The sequence below is a fragment of the Larimichthys crocea genome, chromosome XX (assembly GCF_000972845.2).
Source record: "Larimichthys crocea isolate SSNF chromosome XX, L_crocea_2.0, whole genome shotgun sequence".
NCBI classification, from domain to species: domain Eukaryota; kingdom Metazoa; phylum Chordata; class Actinopteri; family Sciaenidae; genus Larimichthys; species Larimichthys crocea.
Genome location: NC_040030.1, coordinates 3,502,175 through 3,519,555, shown reverse-complemented (window position 1 = coordinate 3,519,555; position 17,381 = coordinate 3,502,175). Strand labels below are relative to the sequence as shown.

The 17,381-nt window shown below is 39.2% G+C and overlaps 1 protein-coding gene across 3 annotated transcripts; it reads right to left on the bottom strand.

The window, feature by feature from the left end:
- Positions 1–3,417: 3,417 nt before the first annotated feature.
- Positions 3,418–16,795, bottom strand: tmem243b (transmembrane protein 243, mitochondrial b). Of its 3 annotated transcripts, none has more exons than XM_027272306.1 (5): positions 16,613–16,795; positions 6,300–6,562; positions 5,857–5,907; positions 4,625–4,729; positions 3,418–3,946 (listed from the first exon to the last, which is right to left on the bottom strand). In XM_027272306.1, exons 2-5 carry the CDS (start codon positions 6,399–6,401, stop codon positions 3,827–3,829), a joined length of 378 nt encoding a protein of 125 aa, XP_027128107.1. In that variant the 5' UTR covers positions 6,402–6,562; positions 16,613–16,795; the 3' UTR covers positions 3,418–3,826. The 3 variants fall into 3 exon arrangements, with proteins under 3 accessions (XP_027128107.1, XP_019132485.1, XP_019132486.1); XM_019276940.2 differs by lacking the exon at positions 16,613–16,795 and adding an exon at positions 9,692–10,008; XM_019276941.2 differs by lacking the exon at positions 16,613–16,795 and adding an exon at positions 9,760–10,008.
- Positions 16,796–17,381: the final 586 nt, after the last annotated feature.

Genomic DNA, 17,381 nt, shown 5'->3' with positions numbered 1-17,381 from the left:
TTCGTTTTTGTAAAGAGTCGTCTCATCTTTTTTTCCTCAGAGGTACCACATCCAACATTATCTGTAGAAATACGACGCTGATCTGCACTTAATATTTCCTGTTTGGAGAGTATTCATTTCACCTCCATTTACTATGTCGCAACCACATTTTAGAGAGAAACTCTACGAGCATGAAACATAAAATTAGAAAACTTACTTCAGATTTCAATCCAGCTATCTCAGTTTATATCAAATTAATTTAATTTAGTTTTTATAGAATTCTAAATTAATAGAAATTTCTCCACATACCACTAGAGGGAGGTTGTGTACCACTGATTTGTTCATGGTGGGGATGTGAGCAGTGAGTTCAATGGGACTCATTTCTAAAATGTTTGTGTTTGAACATGAACAAAATCAACAGTTTCCAGCAGTTTGCTGTGTTTACTTTTCTTTCGGCTGTTCCACGGACACAAAACAAACAGGCAAACAAGTTTATCGAGTTATCCTGTAGCAGCCCACGTTAAATGTGATTGTTTCCCTTTTCCTAAGTCGCTAAATGACTGAAGAAACACGGTCAGTCAGACAGTTTGGGTACAAGTTATTTATTCCTTGAAATCAGTGAAATAAATAAAAAAGAAACACATGGCTTTGACAATGCTAAAGTCGTGGCGAGGTCGACTCCTCTCGTGGAAGGCGGGGCTCTCGTGGCCCCCTCAGTTTTTTTTTGTCAGTTATCTGTCACCGAGGTCACACGAAGCTTTTTACTGCAGATCACCTGTAAACAAACCGGAGGCGACTTTACAGACGTCTCTGCAGCGAGTTCAGTTTGAGAAGTTTTTCCTGCTTCGACAGACAGAAATCACGCGGTCGTCACGCGGAGCTGTCGTGTTTACCAGCCGGCCTGAAGCCTGAAACTTGAAGGATCGTTGTTTTTAATAATTTCTCTGTCAACAAACCCCACAAAAAACACTGATGTATCTCAGTCCTCTGAGCCACAGAGCCCCCAAAACTATTAAAAACCCTTCAGTGAGTCACAATGTTGCACTTAAACTATTAAAAACCCTTCAGTGAGTCACAATGTTGCACTTACGCACACACACACTATTTTGACTCAGAGCACCAAATGTGGATTAATCCGCTGCTGAAAATGAATTATACTTTCACGCAGCTGATAATCTAACTATCATGTTTATTTTTGAGGTTGTAGTTTGCATTATATTGACATTTTGGCCATTTACATACATGAGAGGGTCATAATATAATAATAATATAAACTCCTCTCATTATAATGCAACAAAAACACCTGCTAAGGCTTCAATAATAAACATGAAGTAGAAATAAAACCTCTCTCCTCTTGAGGTCAGAGAGTGTTAACAGACGGACTGCTGCGTTCGTGATCTTTTGTGGGATTTGTTGACAGTAAGAAAACTACAGAACGACGGCGGCCTCGTCCTTCAAGACAGAACTTTGATGAGTTTTCTTTGGACACCACAGTTTGAGTTTGGCGGACGATGTGAATCTACAAAATCTATAACGCCGACGGAAAACTCGGCCTTAGACGATGAACTGATTCGTCGTTTAAGTGTATTTTAAACTATAACAACAAAAACCTGCTCTGCTTTCTTTGTCTTCTCTAAAAGTCTTTGGGTTTGGTGTTTTTTAACTATTTTCTAACATTTCTCAACAATTAACCAAGAAAAGAATTGTCAGATTAATAAAACTCTTTTTTGTGTAATAGACAAACCCAACTTTGGTGCAAAGGTGCATTTGGAAACTAAGTTTTTGTAAGTCTGTAAACGTTGTCTGACCTGTGAATGACCTAAAAAAAATGATTTCAACTCTCACAAACTTAAAGCTACTTTGTGCTACAGACGCTGGAGAAGTCCAGCTCAGACGTGGAAAATGGCAGAATTATTATCAGTGCAAGATTTAGATGGCAGACACATCGACGTGTGACGTAAAGTTCGTGTTGTGCTGTGCGGCTTCGGTGTAACGCCGCGTGGATCGTCCCCCCCCCCCAGTTGGTTTTCATTGGTGCTGCAGCTGGCCTGAGTGTGTGAGTTGGCAGTCTGTCAGTGTAACTCTGCATTTAAATGAGTTTCTAATAAAAAAGAAAGAATCTGATAAACTGCGAGGGCAGGAAAGAAGCGGATAAAACAGACAAACTGTTGCATATATTTGCCACAAAAACCCTGAAGCTGCTTTTTTTGCTATTGCTGCGTTGGCTAGTTTGTACTACAGTCTACAGTACGGAAGGGGAGCCGCTCCTCCGCGGCTTCGCTCGGTGCGTTTACATGCTCATAATCTGAAATTAAAGGAAAAATCTGTTAAAATGCGAACAGATTAAAACAACATTTGGCTTCCGTGGCAGAGAGTTGAAGTGGATTCAGTTTGATGAAGCAGGCAGGATGGTCACGTCGTGGCCTCGAGAATTCAAGGATGTGGTTTTGGGGAGGCCTGAGGGATTCATGGCACCTCCTCCACCTCTTCCTCCTCCTTCAAATCGGATGGGGTTCACACACAGCAAGTCTAACGGTGCATTCAGGACGTCTTTGTCAGCTTGTAACTTCTAACTATGTCCAGGTTTAAGCTCCACTTTTTGTGTGGAGGGTCAGACTCAATTATCGACTGACAAAATGAATCATAAGTTAATTAAAAATGATCATTTAAAAGCAAAAACTGAATTATATTGAATTATATCCCACTCAAACGTGAGAATCTTCTGTTCCTCTGTTGGAAACTGACTTTGTAAACTAAATAATTATTTGATTAACCTAAAAAATAATCCGTATAAATCATAGTTGGTTGCAGACGTACGCTGTGAGGTGTACGGGACAGCCTTGACTTGTTTCGTAGTTGTGAGTCCTGACCTTCTGTCACATGTGGAGCTTTAACTTCACATGACAGTAACCTGGCAACAACAACAGCAGCAGCTTTGTTATAATGTCCATATAGTTTACAACAAACAGTATGGAGTTTGTTTTTATTGCACACATCACGTGATTTGTGAGCGTGGCTTTCTCTTTGAGAAGTTTGACGTCTACAAGCACCAAATATTACATCGAATCCTGCGAGTACAACACTGTAAATTACAATACTTTAAAGTATTTGTACGCAGTGATCCGACACGGAGATATTTCCAGACCCTGAATGCACCGTTAAACGAGCAGGCAGCAGCTTTGCTGGAGGAGTGATTGTGAAGTCAAACGTGACGCGGCTCGTGTCGTGATTATGAGGCGTGATTAATATGTTTATATAATTCGACAAAAAGCTGAACGCGACATTTCACCTCTTTTTTTTTCAGTTTAAAGATATAAATACAATCGAGCGGAGAGAGAAAAAGATTTTTCCTTTAACTGTTCTCACTCTTTATAAACTCATTATAAATTCTTCATGTTCTGTAATAAGTACTTGTCGTGACGAGTGAGACTGTTCATGTTCTGTAATAAGTACTTGTCGTGACGAGTGAGACTGTACATAAAGACGTTTATGTGCATGTAAACACACCTGAAATAATTCAGAGTTCATCCTCCAGCTGTGTGTGTCTCCAGGCAGATTTATGGCCTCTAACAGTACATCATGATTTCTACACTGTGACGTGTGTGTGTGTGTGTGTGTCTGTGTGTGTGTGTGTTATGTTTCAGTCCCACTCTAACCATCGAGTTTCACTGGTTTTGGTCCGAGGCTTGCAGGAATGCTGCAGGTCAGGTGGGGAATTCATTCATGTTAGTGTGTTTTTCCTTTTTCTACGTCGTCTCTGCACGTAGTCCTTCAAAGCATTTCCGTCTGTCAAGGCCATGTCTTCCCTTCTTCCTCCTCCTCCTCCTCCTCCTCCTCGTCCCTGCCTTTACCTGACATCGTGGAAGTAGAGGTTGGCACATAGACACAGCAGCACGATGGACACCAGCATGTAGTAGATCAGTTTCCTGAATTTAGGCTCCAGATCGCCCTGCCGGTACCAGAATATCTGAGAGGGAGAAACATGGGAGTCGTAAGGAAGGAAGTCGTTTCACAGGAAGAAGAGCGAGGTCGGCTCAGAAACAAAGCTCCCACTAACAAAACAAATGGAGGAAAACCTTTATTTATATCTCCAATTGAAGCTTTTTATGATGAAATGATGAAAAGAACAAGAGAGAAGTCTTCAGATTGTTTGTTTTGTGTAAAAGACCTCCAAATATGAACTAAAAAAACAGCTGTAAGCAGCAAAGCGTCACGTTTTATGATTAAAAAACGACAAAAACAAATAATCAGCTATCAAACTAAAGACTGATTCATCCACTAGTTGTTTCAGTTCTGTTTGTAGATTTCTCTGAAAAATGAACTGAACATTAACTTGACTTGTTTTTATTAAATATTCAAATAAACGCTGATTTAAAAAGAAATTTTTTTACACAGAGCCGTGTTGTAGTCGAGACCAACTAAACCAAGAACAAACTGAACAAATAAAAATAAAATAAAACGACACGTTTCAGCAAAACGTTGTCTTGTCTCTAAGTATGAGAAGAGACCTGGTTATAACTATAATATAAAAGTCTGATAAAGCACGACTTTGTAGAAACATCTGTCAGCTCTAAAGTTGCTGTAATTAAAAGATTTCTCCTGAAAATAATGAAGCACAGGTGTCGTATCGATCAGTGTTTGTTACCAGCACTATCGTGGATCCGCAGACGAGCAGGATGCACACGGCGAAGAAGATGTTAAGCGGCCGTGGCGGCAGCGAGGGGAACACAAAGGAACAGATGAAGGTCACCTGGAAGACAAGCCGGGAGAAACTTGAACACACGCAGACAAACTTTACTACGTCGCTCGTTCATGACGGAGCACGATCGTGTCTTTTGTCTGCAAGCGTCGATGGGTTAAACATGACATCAGTTAATTTGGAGTTTGAGCTTGAGTCGTGCTGGAAGTTTTACGTATACATGTATCTGCGACTTCAGGTGCTTAATCAAACATGTGACACTGCAAACAGCAGCCAGTGCCGGAGGCGAGGGTGTGTGTGTGTGTGTGTGTGTGTGTGTGTGTGCGTGTGTTGATTTACTCCAAAACGTCAGGAAAAACAAGAGTGTAGTAACACTTTTCATTTTGAAGAAGGAGAAGTAAAAAGAGCTGAGTCATCGTTTGAGCTGCCAGCAGATGTTCTTATCACGTGTAGGCTGACTAATCGATGTTCAGAAACCAGAAACGACCTCCGTAAGAAAATAAAATTAATTATTAAAAAGGACCCTTCATGTGTTAACGGAAAAATGCGACATAACGTACACGTGGCGACGGCGTGCAGCGTTGAGAATCGCTCTGAAGCTCGAATGTCAGATCGATTATAACCGTTTAAAACGAGCTCAAAGGACCCGAACGCACCACGTCTGATGGCCTGAACGCGTTCCAGGAAAAAGTACATGCATACTTTACATATCTGCATTTTGTTAGTCATAGTACAGATCAGAACGACTTCTCAAACTCTTTGTAGGTTGGAGAAAAAAAAAACAGCAGTGTACAAACTGCGATAACGAACAGTACGACGAGTTACTGCCTCAACTTTACTCCACAGCAACTCAGAGCACCGGAGGAGTGTTAGTGTTTGTACCACAGGTGTTTTGGATCATGGAGAAGAAGAAGAAGATGAGGAGGTTTGGGCGAATGCTGCCGGGAAATTAAGCTGGTGTCGTGCCAGAACAGGAGCTGGGCAATGTAACCGTAGAATAATGACAGAGGTGAAAAGTGAGAGAGTGAGCGAGCAGACAGCTGCTGGACGAGAGTAAATCACGTTGGGCTGTTAGTTTTTGATAAGTAACTTTCAGTAATTAAGTATTTTTTCACAAGTAATATAACTGTCTTGACACAACGCTACATACATGTACACCAGAGAAGATTTGTACTTACTAAAACAACCAGAGACGTGAATCCCCCCACTGCCAGGTTGATGATTCGATCCTGCCAGAAAAACAATCAGCTTATACAAATTCATCAATATTTCCATCAAATTCCCCCCAAAAAAACAAAAACAACAATAAATTTAGTCTGTGTATATTATTCCTCCGAGATAATGTTGTCTTATAACAACACAACTGCCTGATCCTTTCAGAATAAAATCATATATTTGATAAATATGTAATGTAAAACACTCAGATTCATATTGTATGAGGTGTTAGTAGTGTCCTGTTACCGTTCTTTCTCTTCATATAAAACACATTTATATATTTGTTTATCTACTTTAATTGTTTGTTTTTACTCTTACACACTTTGTAACCTTTTATTCATTAATCACATTCCTGCTGTAAAAGCTAAACTGAAGATGCATCATCGTTCTTCCTCCGGGCTCCTACCCGTGCCGAGGTCTCCCCGAACAAAGGTCTGTTGTCCAGGCCCAGGCCGCTGGTGCCGTAGGTCCTGGTGGTGAAGTCGTCCATGGCCGGGTCGGCAGACATACACTCAGCCTCTCAGCAGCGCCGCCTCCTGGAAACACTGGGCCAGCGCTGCATTCCAGCCGCCGCTCTCCGCACAGTGTAAGAGAAGCCGTCAGCATCAACAGACCGATGGGGACATGATGGTGGGCGACTCTGCTGGCCGGGTAGATTAGGTGCTTTACCTGTGAGACCAAAAAAAACCAAACAAACAAACACAGGAGACGATTACAAAAGGTGAATGTCACCATCAGACGACAACGTCATGGTTTCCTGCAACGTCCTGTCTCGATTGTAAAACAATAACCAAACTATTTCTCCATGTATTTTTTGTTTTAAAGTCACACGCTGCCGACCAGCAACGCTGCCACCGCTGCAGGAAGATACGTTTACGGACGTCACATTAAATTTATGATAACTAATAATAGTTTTATTATTTTGCGTGGACTAGCGGCCACTTTGTGAAAGTTAATGGAGTTTAAAATAAAGAACAAATATATCTGAGTTCCTGTTCTTGATCTTTTTATTGTAGTTAATCAATCATAAAGTCGCCCGCAGAGAACAGTCTGTCTCTCTGACAGAGGAAGGTTGTGGTTTCCTCTTTTTTCAGGTGTGAGAACGACCACAAGTCTGTTCTGATCTTTCACAAAAGAATCGCAGTGATGAAATGAAGAAGACGAAATCACGTCTAAGCTCACTCTGATTCAGACGTCTATGTATTTATGATTTGAACCTGTGATTTTCAAACCTAAACCCCGACAAAAGGCCAACAGAGCTTCCAAACGTCTGAACTAAAATCAGTCACACAGCACGGCAGTGACCACAAACCAATGATCAGTCAGTCAAATCAATAAATTCAGACGTTCTTCGACCAAACGGAGGAAAAATCATCATGATTCATGAAATTTAAGTGAATAAATAAATGAAATTAGAAACACTGTGTGTGAGGAATCTTCTCAACCTCTGATAACCGACAGAGTTTTTGTGTTTTTTTCCACCAAGAACTGAAGAGGCTCATCTCAGATACGTTCCTTCAATCTGTGGACCACTTTCTTAATTAACTGATTAAAGTTGTTTGGTCCATAAAAATGGTGAAAAATGTTAAGATAACATCCTGAAATGTGTCATTTTTGTCACACAACGCAAAAGATATTCGGTGTACAGTCACAGAGGACTGAAGAAACCAGAAAATATTCACATTTTTTCATTAAAAAAAACACGACTCGAAACAAATAAAACAGTCGACTGTTCGTCTGATGCTTGACTCTAATTCTCTGGAGAGATTTCAGAACACTGCAGCTCGTTGTTACAAACCAAACACACTTCCCGTTTTAGTTTGCACAGCTGTGGACATCAGCTCATGTCGAGCATTAACAGAAAAACTTCTTCAAAAGTCCCTGAACCGAAGTCTTTTCAGAGGATTATGAGGCGAGTTCACAGGAGGACGGGGATGACTACACCTTTTACAAAAAGGTTAAACCCCACTTCTCTAAATATACGGTTTCACACGGCGTCTTCACACTCTGAACTCGTCTTCACAAAGTGAACACGGTGCTGCGGGTTGCTGCTTTTCTTTCTGGGTCAGAAGGCAGCAGGAAAGGAAATCAAACCCTCGCACAGCTTTCTCAGCAGAAAACACACACACAGCGGAAAAACAAGAGCTTCATTATAAAAGTGGCATAAGACCGGCCTAAAGCTACATTCCTCCACAGCCTTGTGATCCACTAGGCTCCTTAAAAACAAGAGACCCCGAGACTTAACCGAGCTGAGAAGGAAAATATGTGGTTCAAGTGTGAGCCTCGATGGAAACAGATCAAGATTCATTCATGTGATTATTTTCTGACAAGATACCCGAGTCTAAAACTCAAACAAACCAAGAAAATCTGATTAAACTGAATATAACTTAATGACTTTTGTGGCTTGACATTTGTACACATTGAATTCAGGATATTTTAAAGTGGTTTAAGATTTTACAGTGATCCAACCACTTCTTCTTCTAACATAAGTTTAAGAGATTAATCTCAAATTTACCTCAGCTGAGTCAACACTGAGGCAAGAAACTAATCTAACTAATCATGTTACGCATAATAAATCAATGAAATCTGATTAAATTTAATATAATTTAATGACTTCTGTGGCTACACATTATATTTTAGCTATTTCAAAACATCTGGAGGCGGTTTAACATGAATTTTGCAGCGATCTAACTCATTTTTCAAACACAGAATTGGTTCAATCCCAACCTGACTTCACCTGACAGTCAATGTAAACAAATTATAGGCAAAGAAACTCAATGTTACAACTAATTCTGACACATAAATCAATGAAATTACATTAAATTAAATATAATTTAGTGGCTTTTTGTATCTTACAGATGCATTTCAGATATTTCAAAACATTTGAAGTTGGTTTAAGTTGGATTTCACAGTGATCCAACCACTTCTTCTAACATATGTTTAACAGATCTGGTCAATACTGAGGCAAGAAACTCGAATGCAACAAATGTTACGCATAATTCTGACAAATAAATCAATGAAATCTGATTAAATTTAATATAACTTAATGACTTTTGTGGCTACACATTATATTTTAGCTATTTCAAAACATCTGGAGGTGGTTTAACATGAATTTTGCAGCGATCTAACTCGTTTTTCTAACATGTGTCAAACACAGAATTGGTTCAATCCCAACCTGAGTTCACCTGACAGTCGATGTAAACAAATTACAGTCAAAGAAACTCAATGTTACAACTCATACAAATATAATTTAGTGTCTGTTTGTATCTTACAGATGCATTTCAGATATTTCAAAACATTTTAAAGGTGCTTTAAGTTGGATTTCACAGTGATCTTCTAACATATGTTACATGTTTCCATCACCTGACAGCACTGTTGATAAATTACAGACAATAAACTCCTTAAAACTCCTTTTAAAGCCAAAACTAGGTGAGAAAACCAGCTTTAAACTCCCATTACTCTCATATTAAATCAACTTTATCTGCATATTTTGGCGGTAATTAAGTGTAAAAACGCCTGGAACAACACGCGCTTCACTAATTATCTTTAATTTAATTAATTATCTCATAACGCGCTTCACTAATTATCTTTAATTTAATTAATTATCTCATAAATAAACAGTCTAACTTTATCAAAATAAGCTTTAGCCGTGAGTTAGCTGGACGCTGCTCTGCTCTGTGTCAGGTGGAGAGAAACACACACGTTATAAACTGTTATACACACCTGTAACCAGGTGTAAAACGACGGTTATAGACGGTTATAACGGTCACAGAGCGGCCGTTACTGCCGTTAGCTTACCTGAGGTTTAACCGTTACAAGGACTCGCTAAAGATGCTAAGCTAACGCTCCGGACTGGAAATGTTTACCCGGACTCAGTGAAGGGTGAGCCGGGGTTCGTGCTCTCCCAGCCTCCGTGTCTCTCTCTCAGCTCCGTGTCTCACTCTCCGCTCCGTGTCTCACTCTCTCCGCGGTGTCTCACTCTCTCCGTGGCGTCTCCTCAGGAGGAAACTGAAGTTCAGGCTAACACAGCGAGCATGAATTAAACAACAAGTTCTTCTTCTTCTTCGTCTGTGAGCTTTGACTGCAGCCTCCGCGCTGCCTCCGCGCTGCCTCACCGCCACCCAGTGGCCGACCGTGTGCACATCAATAATACAGGACAACTGTTTATTGTTCCATCCTTTATATAGATGGATATGGAAGCTTCACTTGAAAAACAAAAACAAAAAAACGATTACATTTTCTGAGTAATTAATTTTTTGGTTTGTTTTTTTCTGACAATTTTTTTTCTCTTTTTCTGAGTAATTTTTTCCCTGTTTTCTGACAAATTCTTTCCTGTTTTATGACAATGTTTTTCTCTTTTTCTCATATTCTTTCCTGTTTTTCAGAGTAATTTTTTATGTTTTTTGGGGTAATTTTTCCTGTTTTTCAGAGTAATTTTTTATGTTTTTTGGGGTAATTTTTTTCTGTTTTTCTGAGTCATTTTTTCCTGTTTTCTGACTAATTTTTTTCTCTTTTTCTCAGTAATTTTTTCCTGTTTTTCAGAGTAATTTTTCCTGTTTTTCGGGGTAATTTTTTCCTGGTTTTCTGAGTAATTTTTTGCTGTTTTCTGACTAATTTTTTTCTCTTTTTCTGAGTAATTTTTTCCTGTTTTCTGACTATTTTTTTCCTGTTTTCTGACAATTTTTTTTTCTCTTTTTCTGAGCAATTTTTTTCCTGTTTTATGACAATTTTTTTCTCTTTTTCTGGGTAATTTTTTCCTGTTTTTCAGAGTAATTTTTTATGTTTTTTGGGGTAATTTTTTGCTGTTTTCTGACAAATTTGTTTTCTCTTTTTCTGAGTATTTTTTTCCTGTTTTCTGACTATTTTTTTCCTGTTTTGTGACAAATTTTTTTTCTCTTTTTCTGAGTAATTTTTTCCTGTTTTGTGACAATTTTTTTCTCTTTTTCTGAGTAATTTTTTATGTTTTTTGGGGTAATTTTTTCCTGTTTTTCTGAGTATTTTTTTCCTGTTTTCTGACTAATTTTTTTCTCTTTTTCTGAGTAATTTTTTTCCTGTTTTCTGACAATTTTTTTCTCTTTTTCAGAGTAATTTCTCATGTTTTTCGGGGTATTTTTTTCCCTGTTTTTCAGAGTAATTTTTCCTGTTTTTCGGGGTATTTTTTTCCTGTTTTTCGGAGTAATTTTTCATGTTTTTCGGGGTAATTTTTTCCTGTTTTCTGATTAATTTTCTGAGTAAGTTCTTTTTCTGAGTATTTTGTGTAAAAAGGACCTCCAAATATGCAACTTAAAAAACAGCTGTAAGCAGCAAAGCCGTCATTTTAGATTAAAAACGACGGAAAACAACTAATCAGCTATCAAACTAAAGACGGATCATCCGCTAGTTGTTTCAGTTCTGTTTGTAGGATTTCTCTGAAAAACGAAACTGAACATTAACTTGACTTGTTTTTATTAAATATTCTACAAACGCTGATTTAAAAAGACATTTTTTTACACAGAGCCGGTGTTGTAGTCGAGACCAACAAACCAAGAAACAACTGAACAAATAAAAATAAAAAAAACGACACGTTTCAGCAAAACTTTGTCTGTTCGGTGGAAAGACTTTGCAGCAAAAACATCTAGTTGAGAGAGACTTAGTATAACTTTAATATAAAAGTCTGATAAGCGCGACTTTTTAGAAACATCTTGTCAGCTCTAAAGTTGCTGTAATTAAAAAGTTCTCCTGAACATAAGAAGACAGGTTCGTATCGTCATTGTTTGTTACCAGCACTATCGTGGATCCGCACGAAGCAGATGCACACGGCGAAGAAGATGTTAAGCGGCCGTGGCGGCAGCGAGGGGAACACAAAGGAACAGATGAAGGTCACTGGAAGACAAGACGGGAGAAACACGCAAACAAACTTTACTAATGCTCATTCATGACGATCGTGTCTTTTGTCTTTGTCAGTTGTTCGTCTGCAAGCGTCGAGGGTTAAACAGACTTCAGTCAATTTGGAGTTTGAGTGGTCATGCTGGGAAGTTTTAGTATACAGTATCTGCGACTTCAGGTGCTTAATCAAAACATGTGACACTGCAAACAGCAGCATTGCCGGAGGCGAGGTGGTGGTGTGTGGTGTGTGTGTGTGTGTGTGTGTGTGTGTGTGTGTGTGTGTTGATTTACCCAAAACGTCAGGGAAATGGGAAAATGTAGTAACACTTTTCCTTTTGAAGAAGGCGAGTAAAAAGAGCTGAGTCATCGTTTGAGCTGCCAGCAGCTGTCTTATCACGTGTAGGCTGACTATCGATGTTCAGAACCCAGAAACGACCTCCGTAAAAAATAAAAATTATTATTAAAAAGGACCTTCATGTGTTAACGGAAAAATGCGACATCCAGTACCGTGGCGACGGCGTGCAGCGTTGAGAATCGCTTGAAGCTCGAATGTCAGATCGATTATAACCGTTTAAAACGAGCTCAAGGACCCGAAACGACCACCCGTCTGATGGCTAAACGCGTTCCAGGAAAAAGTACATGCATACTTTACATATCTGATTTTATTTAGTCATAGTACAGATCCGAACTGACTCCTCGAACTCTTTTGTAGGTTGGAGAAAAAAAAAAAAACAGCAGTGTACAACACTGCGTAACGACAGTACGACGGGTTACTGCCTATCAACTTTACTCCACATTCACTGTTGAGTAAACTCAGAGCACGGGGGAAGTGTTAGTGTTTGTACAAGGTGTTTTGGATCACTGGAGAAGAAGATGAGAGAGAGTTTGGGGCGACTGTGCGAAATTAAGTCCGGTGTCGTGCCAGAACAGGAGTGTGCAAATGTAACCGTACTAAGACAGAGATGAAAGAAGATGAGGAGAAAGTGAAGAGTGATCGAGTTAAAAATCACGTGGGCTGTTAGTTTTTGATAAGTAATTTTAGTATTAGTATTTTTCAGAAGTATATTAACTGTCTTGAACACGCTACATAACATGTACAGCAGGAAAGATTTGTAATTACTAAAACAACCAGAGACGTGAATCCCCCCACTGCCAGGTTGCTGATTCGATCCTGCCAGAACAACATCGTTGTTATACAAATTCATCCAATCTTTCCATCAACAACAAACAACAAAAATACTGACTAACAAGTCTGTTTCTTTCTTAGAGATATGTTGTCTTATAACAACACAACAGCTGATCCTTTCAGAATAAAATCATATCTTTGATAAATATGTAATGTAAAAACGATTCATTTGTATGAGATGTTGTAGTGTCCTGTTACCGTTCTTTCTCTCATATATAAACACATTTATATTTGTTTATCTCTTAATTGTTTGTTTTTCACTCTTACACACTTTGTAACCTTTATTCATTAATCACATTCCTGCTGTAAAAGCTAAATGAAGATGCATCATCGTTCTTCCTCCGGGCTCCTACCGTGCCGAGGTCTCCCCGAACAAAGGTCTGTTGTCCAGGCCCAGGCCGCTGGTGCCGTAGGTCCTGGTGGTGAAGTCGTCCATGGCCGGGTCGGCAGACTACACTCCGCCTCTCAGCAGCGCCGCCTCCTGGAAACACTGGGCCAGCGCTGCATTCCAGCCGCCGCTCTCCGCACAGTGTAAGAGAAGCCGTCAGCATCAACAGACCGATGGGGACATGATGGTGGGCGACTCCGCTGGCCGGGTAGATTAGGTGCTTTACTGTGAGACCAAAAAAACAAACAAAAACAAACACAGAGACGATTACAAAAGGTGATGTTCACCATCAGACCGACAACATCATGGTTTCCTGCACACTCCTGTCTCGATTGTAAAACACTAACCAAAACTATTTCTCCTTATTTTTTTTTAAAGTCACACGCTGCCGACCAGCAACGCTGCCACCGCTGCAGGAAGACGTTTACGGACGTCACTTAATTTGATAACTAATAATAGTTTTATTATTTGCGTGGACTAGCGGCCACTTTGGAAGTTAATGGGTTTAAAATAAAGAACAAAATTCTGGTTCCTGTTCTTGATCTTTTATTGTAGTTATCAATCATAAAGTCGCCGCAGAGAACAGTCTGTCTCTGACAGGGAAGGTTGTGGTTTCCTCTTTTTTCGGTGTGAGAACGACCACAAGTCTGTTCTGATTTTCACAAAAGACGCAGTGATGAAATGAAGAGACGAAATCACGTCTAAGCTCACCTGATTCAGCACGCGTAACGTCTATGTATTTATGATTGAACCTGTGATTCCAACCTAAACCCGACAAGGCCAAAAGGCTTCCAAAACGTCTGAATCAAAATCAGTCGCACAGCACGCGGTGACCACAAAGCAATCAGTCAGGGCAATCAATAAATTCAGACGTTTTCGACCCAACGGAGGAAAATCATCATGATTCATGACATTTAAGTGAATAAATAAATGAAATTAGAAACCTGTGTGGGAGGAATCTTCTCAACCTCTGATAACCTGACAGGCGAAACCACAGACTTGCTGAGTCCACAAGAACTGGACGGCTCATCTCGATCGTTCCTTCAATCTGTGAACCACTTTCTTAATTAACTGACTGAGTTGTTGGTCCATAAAAATGGTTAATGATAACATCCTGAAATGGTCATTTTTGTCACACAACGCAAAAGATATTCGGTGTACAGTCACAGAGGACTGAAGAAACCAGAAAAAACACGACTCGAAACAAATAAAACAGTCGACTGTTCGTCTGATGCTTGACTCTAATTCTCTGGAGAGATTTCAGAACACTGCAGCTCGTTGTTACAAACTAAACACACTTTCCGTTTTAGTTTGCACAGCTGTGGACATCAGCCTATGTCGAGCATTAACAGAAACCTCTACAAAGTCCTGAACCGAAGTCTTTCTCAGAGGATTATGAGGAGTTCACAGGAGGACGGGGATGACTACACCTTTTACAAAAAGGTTAAACCCCACTTCTCTAATATAGGTTTCACACGGCGTCTTCACACTCTGAACTCGTCTTCACAAAGTGAACACGGTGCTGCGTTGCTGCTTTTCTTTCTGGGTCAGAAGGCAGCAGGAAAGGAAATCAAACCCTCGCACAGCTTTCTCAGCAGAAAACACACCACACAGCGGAAAACAAGAGCTTCATTATAAAAGTGGCATAAGCGACCGGCCTAAAGCTACATTTCCTCCACAGCCTTGTGACCACTAGGCTCCTTAAAACAAGAGACCCCGAGACTAAGAAGGAATATGTGGTTCAAGTGTGAGCTCGATGGAAACAGATCAAGATTCATCATGTGTGTGATTATTTTCTGACAAGATATCGAGTCCAAAACTCAAACAAACCAAGAAAATCTGATTAAATTAAATATAACTTAATGACTTTTGTGGCTTGACATTTTGTACACCTTGATTCGGATATTTCAAAACATTTTAAGTTGGATTTTACAGATCTTCCCTCATCCTTCTTCTAACATAGTTTAAGAGATTAATCTCAAATTTACCTCCGCTGAGTCACAACTGAGGCAAGAAACTAATCTAACTAATCATGTTACACATAATAAATCAATGAAATCTGATAAATTATAATTATGACTTTGTGGCTACACATTATATTTTAACTATTTACAACATCTGAAGTGTTAAAACTGGAATTCTGCAGCGATCTAACTCATTTTTCTAACATGTGTCAAACACAGAATTGGTTCAATCCCAACCTGACTTCACCTGACAGCATGTAAACAAATACAGGCAAAGAAACTCAATGTACACTAATTCTGACACAAAATCAATGAAACTGATTAAATTCATATAATTTGTGCTTTTTGTATCTTACAGATGCATTTCAGATATTTTTTAAAACATTTTAAGGTGCTTTAAGTTGGATTTTACAGTGATCTTTTAACATATGTTTAACAGATCTGTTAAACCTCAAATTTCTCCAGTCCGAGTCAATACTGAGGCAAGAAACTCGAATGCAACAAATGTTACGCATAATTCTGACAAATAAATCAATGAAATCTGTATTAAATTAATATAATTTAATGACTTTGTGGCTACACATTTATTTGAAGCTATTTTCAAAACATCTAAGTGATTTACATGAATTTTGCAGCGATCTAACTCATTTTTCTACATGTGTCAAACACAGAATTGGTTCAATCCCAACCTGACTTCACACTGACAGTCGATGTAAACAAATTACAGGCAAAAAACTCAATGTTACAACTCATAAAATTATAATTTGTGTCTGTTTGTATCTTACAGATGCATTTCAGATATTCAAAACCATTTTAAAGGGCTTTAAGTGGTTTCACGTGCTTCTTCAACATATTTACAGTTTCCATCACCTGACAGCACTGTTGATAATTACAGACCAAAACTCCTTAAAACTCCTTTTAAAGCCAAAAACCAGGTGAGAAAATCAGCTTTAAACTCCCATTACTCTCCTATTAATCACTTTATCTGCATATTTTGGACTTTAATTAAGTGTAAAAACGCCTGAACAACACGCGCTTCACTAATTATCTTAATTTAATTAATTATCTCATAAATAAACAGTCTAACTTTATCAAATAAGCTTCAGCCGTGAGTTAGCTGACCGCTGCTCTGCTCTGTGTCAGTGTGAGAAAAACACACACGTTATAAACGTTATACAACCTGTAACCAGGTGTAAACGACGGTTATGACGGTATAAAGGTCACAGAGCGGCCGTTACTGCCCGTTAGTACCTGAGTTTAACCGTTACAAAGGACTGCTAAAGATGCTAAGCTACGCTCCGGACTGGAATGTTTACCCGGACTCAGTGAAGGGTGAGCCGGTGTGTGTGCTCTCCCAGCCTCCGTGTCTCTCTCTCCGCTCGTGTCTCACTCTCCGCTCCGTGTCTCACTCTCTCCGCGGTGTCTTCTTTTTCTCCTCAGGAGGAAAATGAAGTTCAGGCTAACACACCGGCATGAATTAAACAACAAGTTCTTCTTCTTCTTCGTCTGTGAGCTTTGACTGCGCCTCCGTGCTGCCTCCGCGCGGCTCACCCCCCTATGGCCGACGTGTGCTACATCAATAATACAGGAACTGTTTTTGTTCCACCTAGCATATATATATATATAATGCATATTAGGTTCCATTCCTTTAAAATATGTAGTGAGTACGGAACTTCACTGAAAAACAAAACAAAACAAGATTACATTTTCGAGTATACTGTATTTTGGTTTTGTTTTCTTGCTTTTTGTGCTAATTTTTCTTTTTCCCCTGGGTGATCTTATTTCTGTTTTCATGAGTAATCTTTTCTGTTTTTCTGAGTCATTTTTTCTGTTTTCTGTGGTAATTTTTTTTCTGTTTTCTGAGTTTAATTTTCTGTGCTCGTCTATGATTTTTTCTTTTTTGGAGTAATTTTTTTCCTGTTTTTCTAAGAAATTTTTTCTTGTTTTTTTTTTCTGAATTTTTTTCCTGTTTTCTGGTTATTTTTTCTGTTTTCTTTTAGTCATGTTTTTCCTTTTTCCTGTTTTGTCACCGAGTATTTTTCTGATAAACTCTGACGACCAGTCTTTTTCCGTTTCTGAGTAATC

What these genes read in the sequence shown, in the direction of transcription:
- tmem243b (XM_027272306.1), bottom strand. Translation starts at nt 6,401, where the DNA reads ATGTCTGCCGACCCGGCCATGGACGACTTCACCACCAGGACCTACGGC. An exon ending in TCACGTCTCTGGTTGTTTTA is followed by an intron (nt 4,730 to 5,856) that starts GTAAGTACAAAT and finishes CTTGTCTTCCAG; the next exon opens with GTGACCTTCATCTGTTCCTT. An exon ending in GCGGATCCACGATAGTGCTG is followed by an intron (nt 3,947 to 4,624) that starts GTAACAAACACT and finishes TCTCCCTCTCAG; the next exon opens with ATATTCTGGTACCGGCAGGG.